The following is a 14,661-nucleotide window of genomic DNA, read 5'->3' on the forward strand; positions in this document are numbered from 1 at the left end:
TTGACTAGTAATTGCAAAACCAATGTTTTAATTATACACCAAGTGAATATGAGTCATGAAATACTTTTTTTAAAAGGTTGATTACGTGCAACAGTTCAAGGAAAAAAAAGAAGCATAAAACAGAGGTCTAACAATCTAATCATATGCAGGCAAATTAATAATAAATTAAAAGGCTTTCATGGCATTAAGTATTACAGCAACCAGCAGTGCTGTAGTAAAAGGGAGAGATGTACTCGATTCCCTCGCATTTCAGGATTCCCTGACATTAAAGAAAAAAACGAAACTTTCTTTAGTAGAGTATGCAGCACTCTCATTCACTATTAATCCCTCTTATTGTTAGTGTTTTGATAGATTCATGTTCTTCTGTGTGTTTTTACAAGTAGATCAAGTTCTGGGTATGTTATGGAAACATTTGGCACGTAGGATTGGATTTTTCTTTCTTCCAGATTGTATTCCGCAGAGTCTTTGCAGCGCAGTAAACATATGAACCAACAACAAATAAGACAAGAAAAGGAAAGAGGCATGTTCTCAAACAACAAATTTGTTCTTGGTGGTTGAACCGCTTTTGGTAGATGTGTCTGCGTGAGATTGGAAGCCGATCGTCATCTTCATGGGAATCCCCAAGCGCTCCTTGTAAACTCTCCTGTTGACGGTAAATGACACCGTTAGAGGATGTGAAAGATGCCTTCAGCTGCAGTTATGATTGTAAATACTTTAAAACTGTATACCAGCCTCACCCAATGTGTGTCACAGCCTCCCGGTTCTCGTAGTCCGCTGTCCACACAGCGAGTTTATCTCCTTTTGTGCGGATGTTGACCACGGCTCCGCAGACCTGATCGCTGTGGTCATCAAAGGCCTCTCCGACTAAGCACAGGAGCTGGTTTGAGGATAGGAAAAAAACCAAAAGTTTAAATCCCACCTTCGATTTGACTTGAACTATAAATTCTCCAATTTCTCATAAAGGAGCCTGGACCTGGGTAGTGTTAGCTTTCACCTTCATGGCATTTACAAGAAAGCTTTTGCTGCCATTTCCTGCAATTCCTGTTTTAAGTTCAGTACGGTAGTAACAAATGTGCTTCTTAAAAAGTTTATTACATGAAGAATTTCATTTTGAAGTACAAACTTATAGAATTGTTGGGAATATATAGCAAAATATAAACTATACAAATATAAAGTAACTCATTGTAACTATTTTAACAGAAATCATTGTATGCCTCACCCACTTTTCTCCTTCTTTCTTTTAAGAATTCTCATGTTTATTTCTTCCAAGATATTGCCTGGACCGTGGTAGAAAAATGTAACACCGTCTGCCTAGCGGTCTGCCATTGAGGCAGGAGGCTTATATCATATACTTATCAAATCTTACTAATCTAATCAAGCATTTCTCACAAACACAAAATCCATGTAATAGAGAAGTACAGGAATGTGTCCTAAAACCTGGAAATGGGTAAGCATTTTACTACTTCTGGTACTTCTTTTCTTGAAGTCAATCTTTTTTTAGTTGGATGCCCGAAAGGAGGACTATGCATGCTTAACACAAGCTTAAGCTTTTTCAGGTTTTGTTCTTTGACATAAAATGAACCGTCATTTAGTGTGAATGCTGACACAGCATTCACACTATCTGTTATGCTACGCACACAATTCTTTATTATTCCACCGGGTTATTTTGCGCCGCTTCTTCTCCCACATTGAACATCGCAGAAACTCAGTTCAAACATCAAAACGTTCAGCTCGGTCGGGAATCAATGGCTATTACTTTTATCATTCATAACTTTCATAATTCCAGAGATACATCCCATAATACATCCCATTTTTAACATGGAAGTCAATGGAGAACTCTTCAGACTTCAACAATCTTCATGCAACTTCAACTGCTAACTGCTCCTTCAACTGCTAACTGCTCATTCATACTTTCACTCAGAAACCTCATTCCAACTTTAAAATGTCACACATCTTTCTGACATTATTCATGTAACACAACTTTTAAATCTGATTCTTACTTTTAAAGATATTAAACATTGTTCAGACCTTGGTAGAGGCCTTCTTCAGATTTTAGAGTGCGTGAAATGTCACCGATATCTGTTACGGTTCTTCAACAAAACGTTCACATGTAACAGGTTTATCTCTCATTCAGAACAACGAAAAAGCTCTCCTCTCACTGATCACCATGGAAACCTTTGATCTCTGGACACAAATATAAACACCTGTGTTATGGAACACGATGATGTCATAACTCCAATTGACATAATTAGAGCAGCAGACTAATGACGTGGTCACTGGAGTTTAACAGACTGTCTCAGCCTATTATTTTCCGTTTGATGGAGACTTCATACTGACTTCAACATGTTCCACATATTTTAGACATTATTGGTGACGTATGCTTTTAGTTCTAAAGTTTTCAGTTCAAATATTCTGCTGCTTTTTCATGCATTTAGACTTTTATTTTCTTGTTCTTATTTCACATTCAAGCCCCCTCTATTCATGAACCCTTTAAAGTACTCAGCCACACCACTTATACACGTGTGACTGTTGCTATGTGAGTTAATCTTTCAAATACAAGGTTGCTTGTTTGATTCAAGCTCTTGTAGTCAATATGTCAAGGTATTTATCCCTAACATTTTATCAGCTAACTAATGACACACACTCAGAGGATCTTTATAAACGTTTTAAGTATTGCACATCTTTAAACATGACTCTTATAAATCACTTTTAAAACCAGCGACACGTAATCGCAATATGTGTAATATGTCATGTAATATGTTCAATTTACACACGGCATCTATTGCACGTCTGTCCGTCCTGGGAGAGGGATCCCTCCTCTGTTGCTCTCCCTGAGGTTTCTCCCATTTTTCCCCATTAAACTGTGGGGTTTCTTTGGAAGTTTTTCCTTGTACGATGTGAGGGTCCAAGGACAGAGGGTGTCGTATTGTCATACTGATATTCTGTACAAACTGTGAAGTCCACTGAGACAAATGTAACATGTGTTATATTGGGCTATATAAATAAACATTGATTGATTGATGTAAAGCGCTTTGAGCACTTGAAAAAGCGCTCTAATAAAAAATGTAATGAATTATTATTATTGTACCGAACGTTAGCCGCCTTTAGCTAAGCGGTGGTGACGTAAGTCATGTGACCGTGATGTAGTTTGTTAATAACGTTAGCTTTTTACTTGTGGCAATTGCATTTACGCTTCAAAAATCATAAAAGTGATGTCAATATGCAGAGTTTATCCCGCTGAACAAAAAGTGATAGTATCAAAAAGTGTGGGGGCCACATCAGGGCGCCTTTCTTCTGCAATCTTCTGAAATCCAAATTAGAAATCCCACTGTATTTTGTCGAGGGAGCCCTATGCCATGCTAAATCCCAGGTCATCACTGCACCGGTCAATATGCAGGTAGCAGGGTCCCTGCAGGTTTCGCCAACTCAAATTTAAGACCTTCTTAAGACCACTTTGAATAGAATTTAAGACCTATTTCACGGCAAGAAAGTATGAAGGAAAATTGCTATGAAAGAAGAAATACGTCCCATAATTACATATAAAGTAAATGTATTCATGTTCAACATAAGAACAATGACTGAACATAACAGCATAACAGTACAGAACTGTGTTAGCCAAAAAGTGTGTGTGTGTGTGTGTGTGTGTGTGTGTGTGTGTGTGTGTGTGTGTGTGTGTGTGTGTGTGTGTGTGTGTGTGTGTGTGTGTGTGTGTGTGTGTGTGTGTGTGTGTGTGTGTGTGTGAGAATGTGAGAATGTGAGAGAGTGACAAGAGCTATATTCAGAGCTCTGCTGCCTTGGCTACAATCTTTCATCGTTGCTGTTGTACGATTGGTGTTTAACTACGGTATTTAGCGTCTACAGCACCTCCGCTTTTAGGGTTGACGTAGACCCAAACGTCGCCTGGAGGTCCCCCGGTGTTGTTGTGGGAGCTGCTGCACTAGCTAACGCTACATTAGCAAAACAAAAGCTAATTTCTTTTGCAAAAGGTGCAGCGGGCTTCAAACACGTTCCCCTCCACTGGTTTCAACCAAGCACTAAATTCGATGTTTTCCAACCAAATACGGTTGAACTTACACTTCCCCATATTTATTTGTAAGTAGATTCGAAGAGACATGAGTTTCTGACTGCCGCTATCTGAAGCTTGGTTGCTAGGTTACTAGCTGGGTGTTCTCCGATAAGGGGCCGGGGGGAAACAAAGTTAGTGATTACTGGTTCCATGTTGATTTATTTCAATACAAATTGTTGGGGGGAACTGAAAGGCTCTTACCGTACAGGTTACTTTGCAGCCCGGACATTTCCCCCAAAACACATTTAGACGCTATCGCAACACAGAAGTACCTTTCAAGTCCCATCATTTTTAAGACCTTCTAAATCATATTTAAGACCTTTCTTATTTTTTTGGTCATATTTAAGACCTTTTTAAGGCCTTCAATTCAGATTATCAAATTTAAGACTTTTTAAGACCCCGCAGGAACCCTGAGTTAGAGATCCATGCAACTGTTGAGACAATCATTAAAATGTTTTCGTTTAAAGCTTAATACGAGAAATTTGAGTGTCATTAACCTCTTAAGCCCTGAGCCTGTTTTTCAGGTATCAGGCTCGAAAATGACATTCCCAGAACAAATGACCATATCTTCCCTTCTAAAAGGGTTAAATTAATAATCTTTTTTCTCAAAGTAATGATAAACCTGTGAGTTGGATGTAGAAAAGTCAGAATCAATATAGATGTTTTTTATTTTAAAGAAAATTCAGATTTTACATAGTAAAAAACTGTAAATTATAGTGTCCGTCCAAAAATTATTTTTTACTTATAGTGCAAACTACCCTTGGATGATGGGTTAGTAGACTAAAAGCTTTAGGAATCCAAACTACAACATATAATAAGTACCCTGTATCAAGATTGATTCAAAACAAGTGAAATTTGACCTTTTTAGAGAGATTTAGCCAAAAACCCCCACTTCTGGGGTAATTTGGGTGGATTTGACCTATCTCTGGCCCCCCTTGCTCGATTTTGATGAATGAAATCTCTTTATAACCGCTAGAGCCAATGGAATCGAGGGAAAGTTATATACACACCAAAACGTTAACAAATAAGGAGTGAGAGTGACGCGTTACCAAAACCGGAAGCTGCATACACTCTGGTGGCTACCATTAGCAGCTAACTTTTCCGCTCCGATTTTTACATAAAAAATGGAATTATGGATTATAAATAATTTTTTAAAAAGCACAGGTACATTATCAACCTATGGATCAACAGTTGTAGCAATTTTTTTTTTCGTTTTAATGCCATTGAACACGTCTTTTGACCTAATTGACAGCTACGGTGAGACGATCTGCCGTAAAAGCTCCGTAAAGGTACGTGTTGTGATGTCTGCGTTTGCTTCCCCTGTCGCAAGTTCGGATCGCTCAGTGATGATACTATACCTAAATAATCAGTGGAGTCTCAGCTTTAATCGGCTATATTGTATGTGCAGCTACGATAAGTAATAAGGGTATCTTTATCTTGAATTGTGTGCCGCAGTGCGTTAGAATTTTTTTGCTCAGGGGTCATTTAGACGCTTCTTATGAGACTTGTGTTTTGTTTTGGTAAAAATGGTTCATATCTTCAGTTAGCTGAGATTCTTCCCGTTAATCTGGTGCTACACATTAATAGTTTCGTAAATGTTAAGAAGCCCTGAGACATTATCTCGAAAAAAAAAACGGTGGGAGGGGTCCAATGGGGGGACCGCCGTGCTTAAGAGGTTAACAAACAACATTACCCCCTTCCCCCTAGAAACACCAGTGGTAAAAAGCAGTAAAATCAGTGCCGTGTGCAAACTGGCAGGTCACGGCTTTCTTGACGCCTGTATCACTGTCAGTGACCTTTAGAGCTAACACTGTGTGGACTGCAGACTTAGCAGCAAGCAGGCCAATTTTCAGCTGCTCTAGTTAGACTTTTCATCAGCTCAGCATAAAGTCAAGGCCACAGTATATAGTTTCTAGATCTTTGACTCACTGCAGGTATGACAGGATGTAATGATAGAAGTGGTATGTAGGTAACAAATGTACTAGAGGCTCAAGACATGAGTAATAGCATCACAGATTTAGTCAAACGTACAGTTTCCAGCCAGAAGCGGTCCAGGTCTAATCTCCTCTGCTGCTTGTTGAGGGTGAGGAGCCAGCGCCCGCCACGCTTGTTCCTCTCGTCCTCCCACATGGGTTCAATTCCATCCTGCAGCGAAGGTTCAAATTGTCAATACACATCCCAGGCCACTGCACCAAAAACTTCAAAACAGCCTTTTTAGTGAGGTTTCAGCATGATCTCAGCACTAACTGCAAGAAATTCATCTTTTACTCTTTAATAATCCCAACAGAAACTCTTAAAATGTGATTGCAGGTGGAATACTTAAAGTGTTTTTTCATAATTTCCGCTTAACATTCTGACTCACGCAGCAGGGTATTGTAAAAAAGCTGCATTTTCTAAGAATACAATTCAAATGATACACGTTATGATAAACAAACTCCCCTGCCGTGAATGTAAGGTGATCTTCGCCAGAGGTGATCATGCTAATGATTTAAAAAAGAACACACTGATTATAGACTGCAGTGATGATAACTACCTTCCCATTTATTATAATGTCTCACACGGTATAATTAGTGGTTGCAATTTAACTAGTAAACTAAATAATAGCCGAGTTTGACACAGAGAGAAAATCGTGTCTACACTCCAGTAATGATGATGTTTATATTTCATCAAGTATTTTTTCCTTTTTATTTTGTGTTTTACATGCTGATATAACATAACAATTCTCCAATTTGAGATCCATTAAGAATATATAATTATATCTAGTCAAATTTAAATCATTTTGATGTTACAATCTCGTTTTGGGGGATTTCTTGTGAACTTGTGATAGGACAATTATATTCGATGTTTTAATTAAACTATTCTCACAAGGATGACAATTTGAAACTAAATGAATTGAATGTTGTTAGTTAGCTTGCAACATAATGTCTAATGATGTAAATGTAGTCTCTCCTATGGTCCTTTTAGTTTAATTGAGAAGAAATAGGGAGAAAACACTGCTGTCAACCTACACTCAATGCAATGTAGACACTGGTGTGACATTTTAAGTATCTAAGCACAAAAGAGGGTAGAGGCATAACAAAATATTTTAATGAGGACATATTCTGTTCATTTTTAGGTTCATATTTGTATTTTGTGTCTCTACTGTTAAATGTTTCCATGCTTTAATGTTCAAAAAGCTCTTTATCTTTCTCATACTGCCTGTGCTGCAGCACCTCTTTTCACCCTCTGTCTGAAACCAGAGCCCAGTCTGCTCTGATTGGTTAGCTGGCTGGCTCTGTTGTCATTGGTCAAGCACTTAGAGATGTCCCGCTCCCTTAGCCTATCACGTACAATGGGTTGGAGGACTAGTCAATAGAGTGCCACAGTGACGCGTCCTAAAACCCGGAAGTAAACTCCTTCCGGTTCCTTCGACAAAAAAGCAATGCAATTTCTCCATAGGATTTGGGAAAATAGCTAGAAATAAGATCTGTGGTTGACACACATTTAAGAGACAGATCACGTTTTGTTCAGCCGGATAATATCCACATGTCTACCCTACTTTTATCATTTTCGAATCATAAATCTAGTCGCCAGAAGCAAAATGCTAACGTTATGCTATAAACGAACTACAGCAGGGTCGCTGCTTCAACGTCACGCCAACTTAAGATCCATATTCAAAACTACAGATTCTAAATGGTACAAGTTGAAGCGTTTGTTTGAACAGTTTGCAGGAGGCAGGTACTTGCTTTCAAGCAGAACACGGGGAAAAACAAACTTAGAGGAGTGTTTACGTGTTCGGCGTAATGACGTACAATGGCCTCGACAACTTCTGTAGTCCTATTCAGCCACATGTTAACAACCATCGTTTTTCAGACACGTACTGTAAACTCTTCAAAAATCACCAGCGGGGTCACTGCTGATGTATTTAATGTCGTAGAACAAAACGTGATCCGTCTCTTCAATTTGTGTCAACCACAGACCTTATTTCGAGCTATTTTCCAAAATCCTATGGAGAAATTGCATTGCTTTTTGGCGAAGGAACCGGAAGTGGTAAAATGCTAACTTACTTCCGGGTTTTAGGACGCGTCACTGTGGCATTCTATAGAAGCGCGGGTGTTACATATTGATGTCACTATGTTACGGAAGTAAACAAATGAGTCGAATGAAGGTGTTTCAGGCAGGGGGGAGTTTGTGGGAGAGAAACTCCCTCTGGAGGGACTACGGGGACTTTAGCCTTTGCAGACCATTTACATCCAAAAAAACCTATAGAACACACTACAGGAAGGGGAAATCTCCAAAAGGCAGAATAGGACTCTTTAATCTGTATTAGAACGTCTAAATCTCATTCACATACATGGTAAACAAATCAAACGTACCTTAAAGAGGGAGTAATCACAGCCTGACATGAGGTTGCTTGACAACTGAATATGGTTGTAGAGACTGAAATAAAGAAACAGCAGCATTAACAAAACGGTATTTCCAACACAGAATACAGTGAAAGGAAAGGAGTATGGAGAGATTTATTGCCGCTTACGCCCAGAAATCTTCAACTGTGTCGAACTTGGAGATGAGCCGCAGGTTGGCCTGCCATGTTTTGCTCTTGTCATTCTTGAAGAACCACAGGGACCAGCTGTTGAGGTGAAAACAGAAAATTAATTTGCATAATTGTAACAAGCCCCTCATTAAACACGAGGTAAACAAAAAGTAACCAAAAGCTTTTGATGCAACGTGTGACACAAACTGTTCTATAAATCATGTCATCACTGTCATGGTCAATTAATTGTGAACACTTTGTCATACATACGACGCTGAATCCTGTTATAGCTCAGCAAGTTCTTTATTTTGAGGAATGATAAAGCAAAATGTGGTTGAAGACACTATTATAAAGCCATAAAAGCAGTTAGTCTAACACAGTCGAAAGCACAGTCCAAATAAAGGCAAGAAAATTAAATACTGATACAAATGTAATTCTCTTGAGTGGCATTGTATGAGTACAACAGAACATTAGTTGGGCACATATGACTTAGATTATGACATATTTGTGTATTATTATTAGCTTATTTGACTGTTAAAATATTTAAATGTTTGATTATGGGTTATAATGGGGCAGCACATATTGTATAGTCCATTAGACGGAGCTTTACAGGGTTTCTCTTTGCATTCTAATGCGTGCTGGGATATCCTCATGCACAAATGACCCCATAAAAAAATAATAGGCCGAATTCATATATCCTAATGCTGTTTATCCTCACTAATTTCAATCATTTAAAAAGGTCAACTTGGGGTTATAGTTGCCATTAGAATGCTACTGATGCATTTCAAACGGTCATACTTTTCCTTTAGCTGGCTTTCAAGTTGAGTTTGTTTTTTCTATTTGACCCTTTTTGGACTTAAATATCTCAGTGGAATTTAAATATATATAAAATATTCAATTGTTGCTTATTTGTATTCAACACAGGAGGGACTCTGAATGTTTCGGAGTAAGGATGGAGAAAAACATTGAAAAACTCTAGACAGGTCACCAGACCATCACAGACAATCTAAGTCTAACTGTGACCGGGAAATAAAGTCTGGTAACACCCACAGGAACTGTAGGCACGACATTATAATCATTAAATGGCATATTTATACATAATAAGTAGCTAAAACCAAACGAAAACGAAATAAATTATCAAAATGTAATTAGTCTTATATATTTATTTTCATAAAACTTTACTTATACATTTGAAAACTGATTTTTGCTCATGTTTATTCAACAATATGTAGCCAGTGCACTGCACAGACAATACTAAGACTAGATTAAGTTGTGTGGAAGACATATCAATCCGTTTTTAACTATAATTAGAGATCCTTACATCACATTTTTTTTCCCTTGAATTTGATTTATACATTCAGTTTTTCAGCTTGACATTGATCTAGTTTCCATGTATTCACATTTGGAAGCAGCCCATTTAAACCAGTAGGTAAACAGATAAGTTTACCTATCAGGGCCAATATACAGCTCTGTACAAAATTATGAGACCACTGCAGATTATCAGTTTCTCTGGTTTTGCTATTTATAGGTATGTGTTTGAGTACAATTATTATTTTATTTTTTTTATTCTATAAACTACTGAAAACATTTATCTGTGATGGAATTCAACTAACATTGGAATGGAATGGCTGCCATATATGAAGAGATTGAGGTTTAAGAAAGGTTGGAGTGGTCTCTTTTTTCCAGAGCTCTATGCTAATTCTCCATTTTGCCTCATAAGTGAAAGTCCAAACAAATATCAAATGTTTATTTAAATTACATTCTGACCTACATTTTCAATCAAAACCCTGTACATATACCAACGTTTTACAGACAAAACATTAATATTGTATTCACAGTTAATCAGTCAATTATTTCATTGATTAACCAACTGTTTTTACATCAAAAAACTTGTGAAAAATTCCCATGACAAGTCCTGAAAGCCCACTGTGATGTCTTTAAACATCGACAGTTCTTAGCCGATAAGATATTTCATTTACAATTATAAAATGTTGAGAGAAGCAGCAAATATCTAGATGTTTTTGCTTGGTTTTAATACAAAACAGAATTAAATATTGCTGTTGTTTCCGCTTGTTCTGTAGCACTCACACTAGTTGATTCTTTAATGTCACAAAGTTATTACCAGTGTACTTGTTCAGGGAGTTCTTATTTGACATTATAACTTAATACGTGTGTGTCTATCTCATTTTAAATGCAGAGCAAACCTGTTCTGGAGGGGGTGTTTGATGTAGGACTCTGGGTTCACTAGCTCCTGTCCCGTCTCCTCAACTCCATCTTCATCAGCATGGGGTGCACTAGGGTTGATTTCCTAAATAAAAAGAATGGTAAAGGTGAAATGCATGGGAAGTGGCCGAGGCATTTTGATTTATATTCTCGTTGCAAATGACCACACAGTATGTTAAACTGGAGAGACACTCCTGTAACAGTCACATGTAACTACTCTTTTCCCAGTTATTGATTACATAAGGCAGGGCAACTAAATGCTGTTAGACGTAAATACAAGTCAACATTTTAAAAGAGCCAACTAAATAAAACAATATTGTTGTTTTTTTAGGCTGGGGTTTTGACCTCAGAGGGATTGGCAGTCTTCTGAATACATTTTAAATATGGTTAAAAACATTTGTTTTAAAGCCGTGACATCAGCGTTTACTAGTGAAACCCGATATGAACATCTGTTACACATTTCACTGCTATGAGAAGCTAGTTTGGCTAACTAAAGTAGACTCTACAGCTAACATTGCACACTTATGATTTTTAGTTACGATTGTATTCAGTCCGAATATGTTTGTTTGATAAACGAAAAGAACACAACGCAATTCCCATTCATATAACGCTACTCATCTGCCATGTTAAGTTTCGCTGACGTTACTTGATTACTTTGTACAAAAGTTCCGCTATGGCATGACCTTACAACCAACCATCTGGACACAGTCTTGAATTCGGCTTGCAGTTCGTTTACCACATGTTTTATATCAATAAGAAAAACACTTTTGAAACTACCACTCTATCTTTCCATCATTTAGCATTAGCCAAGTTAACATTAACCTCAACCACCAAAGTGGCCAACGCTGCATAGTAGAGGTCAGCATCGAGCCCTGTCAACCAAGTTTGACAGCTTAATTTTACCTGCAAAAACCCTATTGTAACTTGAAATGTGGCTTATATTACACGCCGAATGTACTGATATCTACTAATTATTATACCTGTTTTGAATAATATTGACTCAGGTATGTACTTTTATGCAGATAACCTAGGTAATAGCAAACTCATTCGTAAATGAAACGCGGTTTGGCTCTCCTCGCTAACTTGAACGGCACGTCGGTTAGCTGTAACGTCAGCCTTAAAGTAGGGAGATCTCCACACACAAGCGTTCGTCTTATACGCTCATGGCACAGAAGACAAACTTGAAAAACTAGTCCTAACAGCACGTGTCATTGTAACAACTATCAATATACTTTTGGAAACTAATGTTTAAAGTTATACATAAACTTTAACTGTAATTTCGCCCTGTTATAGCGGCCAGAAGCCCCCGAAACGTTTTGATATGTTCTTTAGAGAAAGTGCTCACCGGTTCGGCGGTCGCCATCTTACAAATCTCTGTTGGAAAAGTTTCTGTCTCATTGGACCGGGCAGCTCAACGTGACGGTCCGCCGCGGACATGCGCTGTGTGCCGGCGCTGTCTGGCTGCTTCTCCGCGACTCCACCCCTCCTGCAGACGAAGGCATGGCGAGCACCGAAGCTAGAAGGGAGTGTGAGACTGAGGGCTGCAGCGAGGACGCCAAACTCCAGTGTCCCACATGTATCAAGCTCGGTATTCCAGGTTCCTATTTCTGTTCACAGGTACTACTGCTTTTTCGAATTGTCCGGTTTAAACGTCCGCTGTAGCGTCTCAACGAGGCCCTCTGTGTCATCACGAGGCTGCTAACTGTCAAGCTACGTACACATGGTGCTTCGTTAACCGCTAATAACGTATTTGTTATACGTTGTGGTTTCCCCTTTGGCTGTGAAATACTATACAAATGGCAGTATACATACAGTCATTGATTGTAATTGATGCTTAAGTTATACGTTAACTGTAGGCCGAGGGAGCTAGCTAACTATTGGCTGATTAGCTAAAGTGAGCTAAAATAAAAAGCGTTTAGTGGGGTGTTTTTTTGCTGACAGGGGCAACTGTATTGAATACTGTATTGTGCGTAGGAATTTAACATGTATAGTTATTATCTAGCAATAAACTGCAAGAAATTACAAGTGACACAGAGTTAATGTTGCGTATCAGAGCAGTCAGTGTCACGTTGTTTGACCCTCACCCTGGTACTTGTCCCCCTAGACCAAACCCCATTCACAATTCTGTCAATTTAAAGATGGGTTTCTTTATCCAGACTTTATACTCTGCTGATACCCTAAATGGCTTAACAGAAGCTACTTTACACTTCCTTTGGATCTGTTCAGCTGAGCAGGATTTTGTCTAAGCAGTATGATAACTTAAACTACTGTCAGATCTAATTTGACTACAGTTGTACAAGCAGACTTGTAACAAATCACATTTATATCATATCCATAAAGATGCTTGATACCTTTCTTATTTGTGCTGATCCTACATTGGACATGTCTGTCAATAAAGCCTTGAATGTTAATATACAGCAATTGCTCTGTCTGCAGAAGTGTTCTGCAATGTTCTATTAGTCAAAAGCTTTATAAATAGTAAGGTTGGGGGGCAGTTATGCCATGGTATGTGACCATAGAGTTTTAGCTTGGATTGCATTTTTGTCTGCAACTCGACCATGTTATATATATATATATATTTTTTTTCTGTCTCTCTATCTGCTGTCCAATTAAAACACCATTGGATCTAGCAATACATGTTAAGGTGCTCATGTACGTTTGTAAAGTTCTTTGGGCACTTTCTAGAGTGCAATATCTGTCACAAAATGCAACCAACGTTTTTGTTGAGGTTGAATTGGTTTTGCATACTGTATCAGCTTTTTTACATCCCCATTTAAAGTTTAATCTGTGTTTCTATTCCCAGGAATGTTTCAAAGGGAGCTGGGTGTCTCACAAGTCGCTGCATAAAAAAGCAAGTAAGTACTACAGATCATTGTCTTTTCTGTACTGTGAATCTCCCTCGTACTTAGTTGAGGTTTTAAAAACTAACAGTTGAACATTGTAGCATATACATACATATTACTGTGAACTAACACAATGGTGCCAGATGCTTGAGATACCTTCTCCTGTGTTTTGTTAGAGGACGACAAGAACCAGAATGATTCGAAGAACTGTGTGGAGAATGACATCAACACAGACCCATGGCCAGGCTACCGCTACACAGGAATACTACACCCTCACTACCCACTGGTAAGTTGCTGTTAAAAAAACGTATTTATTTTGCGTCTTTTGCCATGTATGATTCCTTAAATGGAAAGAAGTCTCAAGTGCAGACATGCATTAGCAATGCCACCCTTGTCTCCAACTTCTTGTACTCGGTGGTAAACTGATCTGCTTCTGGGAAGAGACATTTTAACTTTTTAATGTTTTAACACACATTTTCGTAACCTTGATTTCTCTACCGTGACATAATTGTTCACCTTGTTGGTTAAAAAATACCTGTTCAAATGTGTGGTTTCATGCCTTGTAGTCATTAATTACACAACCATAAATGTGAAACCATGAAAAATCCATAATATGATCTAACAGTAATATCTGTCATCTTGGATTTCATTTTATTATTATTTTTTTTTATATCCAATCTTCTCCTACAAAAAATGAAGGACAGCACATGTGAAAACAGAACTAGATTAGATTTTCATTTGACTTTTCTATAACTAATCTGTCCTCTTCTTGGCCCCTGTCGCAGACTCCCATGAGGCTCGTGCCTGGTGACATCCAAAGACCTGACTATGCTGATCATCCCAGAGGTAATGGTGCTTCTCTTCAAACAAGGACATTTGTTTTTTGTGGAAACTCACATTGTTTAATATAAAAAGCAAAAAAAAACAGTATTTTAGCATTGTTTGTTACTATAGAAATGTATATGAACAACACAAAATCCTTGCTATGTAGTCTTACATATTATTTACCTGGAAGC

At 38.1% G+C, this 14,661-nt stretch overlaps 2 protein-coding genes across 2 annotated transcripts in view; one reads left to right on the forward strand and one right to left on the reverse strand.

Annotated features, from left to right (window-relative positions):
- eif4eb (eukaryotic translation initiation factor 4eb) lies at positions 1-12,363 on the reverse strand. The gene is made up of 7 exons (XM_034135225.1): positions 12,148-12,363; positions 10,784-10,887; positions 8,580-8,675; positions 8,422-8,485; positions 6,098-6,211; positions 738-877; positions 1-643 (listed from the first exon to the last, which is right to left on the reverse strand). Exons 1-7 carry the CDS (start codon positions 12,163-12,165, stop codon positions 529-531), a joined length of 651 nt encoding a protein of 216 aa, XP_033991116.1. The 5' UTR covers positions 12,166-12,363; the 3' UTR covers positions 1-528.
- metap1 (methionyl aminopeptidase 1) overlaps positions 12,216-14,661 on the forward strand; it is a 19,120-nt gene continuing 16,674 nt past the window's right edge. Inside the window, exons 1-4 of the mRNA XM_034135224.1 lie at positions 12,216-12,419; positions 13,606-13,657; positions 13,822-13,931; positions 14,431-14,491. Coding sequence (XP_033991115.1) covers positions 12,303-12,419; positions 13,606-13,657; positions 13,822-13,931; positions 14,431-14,491 — 340 coding nt within the window. The 5' untranslated portion in view covers positions 12,216-12,302. The remainder of the gene's footprint in view (positions 12,420-13,605; positions 13,658-13,821; positions 13,932-14,430; positions 14,492-14,661) is intronic.

This window comes from Trematomus bernacchii, unplaced genomic scaffold (genome assembly GCF_902827165.1).
Source record: "Trematomus bernacchii unplaced genomic scaffold, fTreBer1.1, whole genome shotgun sequence".
Classification (NCBI taxonomy): domain Eukaryota; kingdom Metazoa; phylum Chordata; class Actinopteri; order Perciformes; family Nototheniidae; genus Trematomus; species Trematomus bernacchii.

Coding starts and splice junctions, on each gene's coding strand:
- eif4eb (XM_034135225.1), bottom strand. Junction 8,486..8,579: donor ACAGTTGAAGATTTCTGGGC/GTAAGCGGCAAT, acceptor TCTTTATTTCAG/TCTCTACAACCATATTCAGT. Junction 644..737: donor GAGGCTGTGACACACATTGG/GTGAGGCTGGTA, acceptor TACCGTCAACAG/GAGAGTTTACAAGGAGCGCT.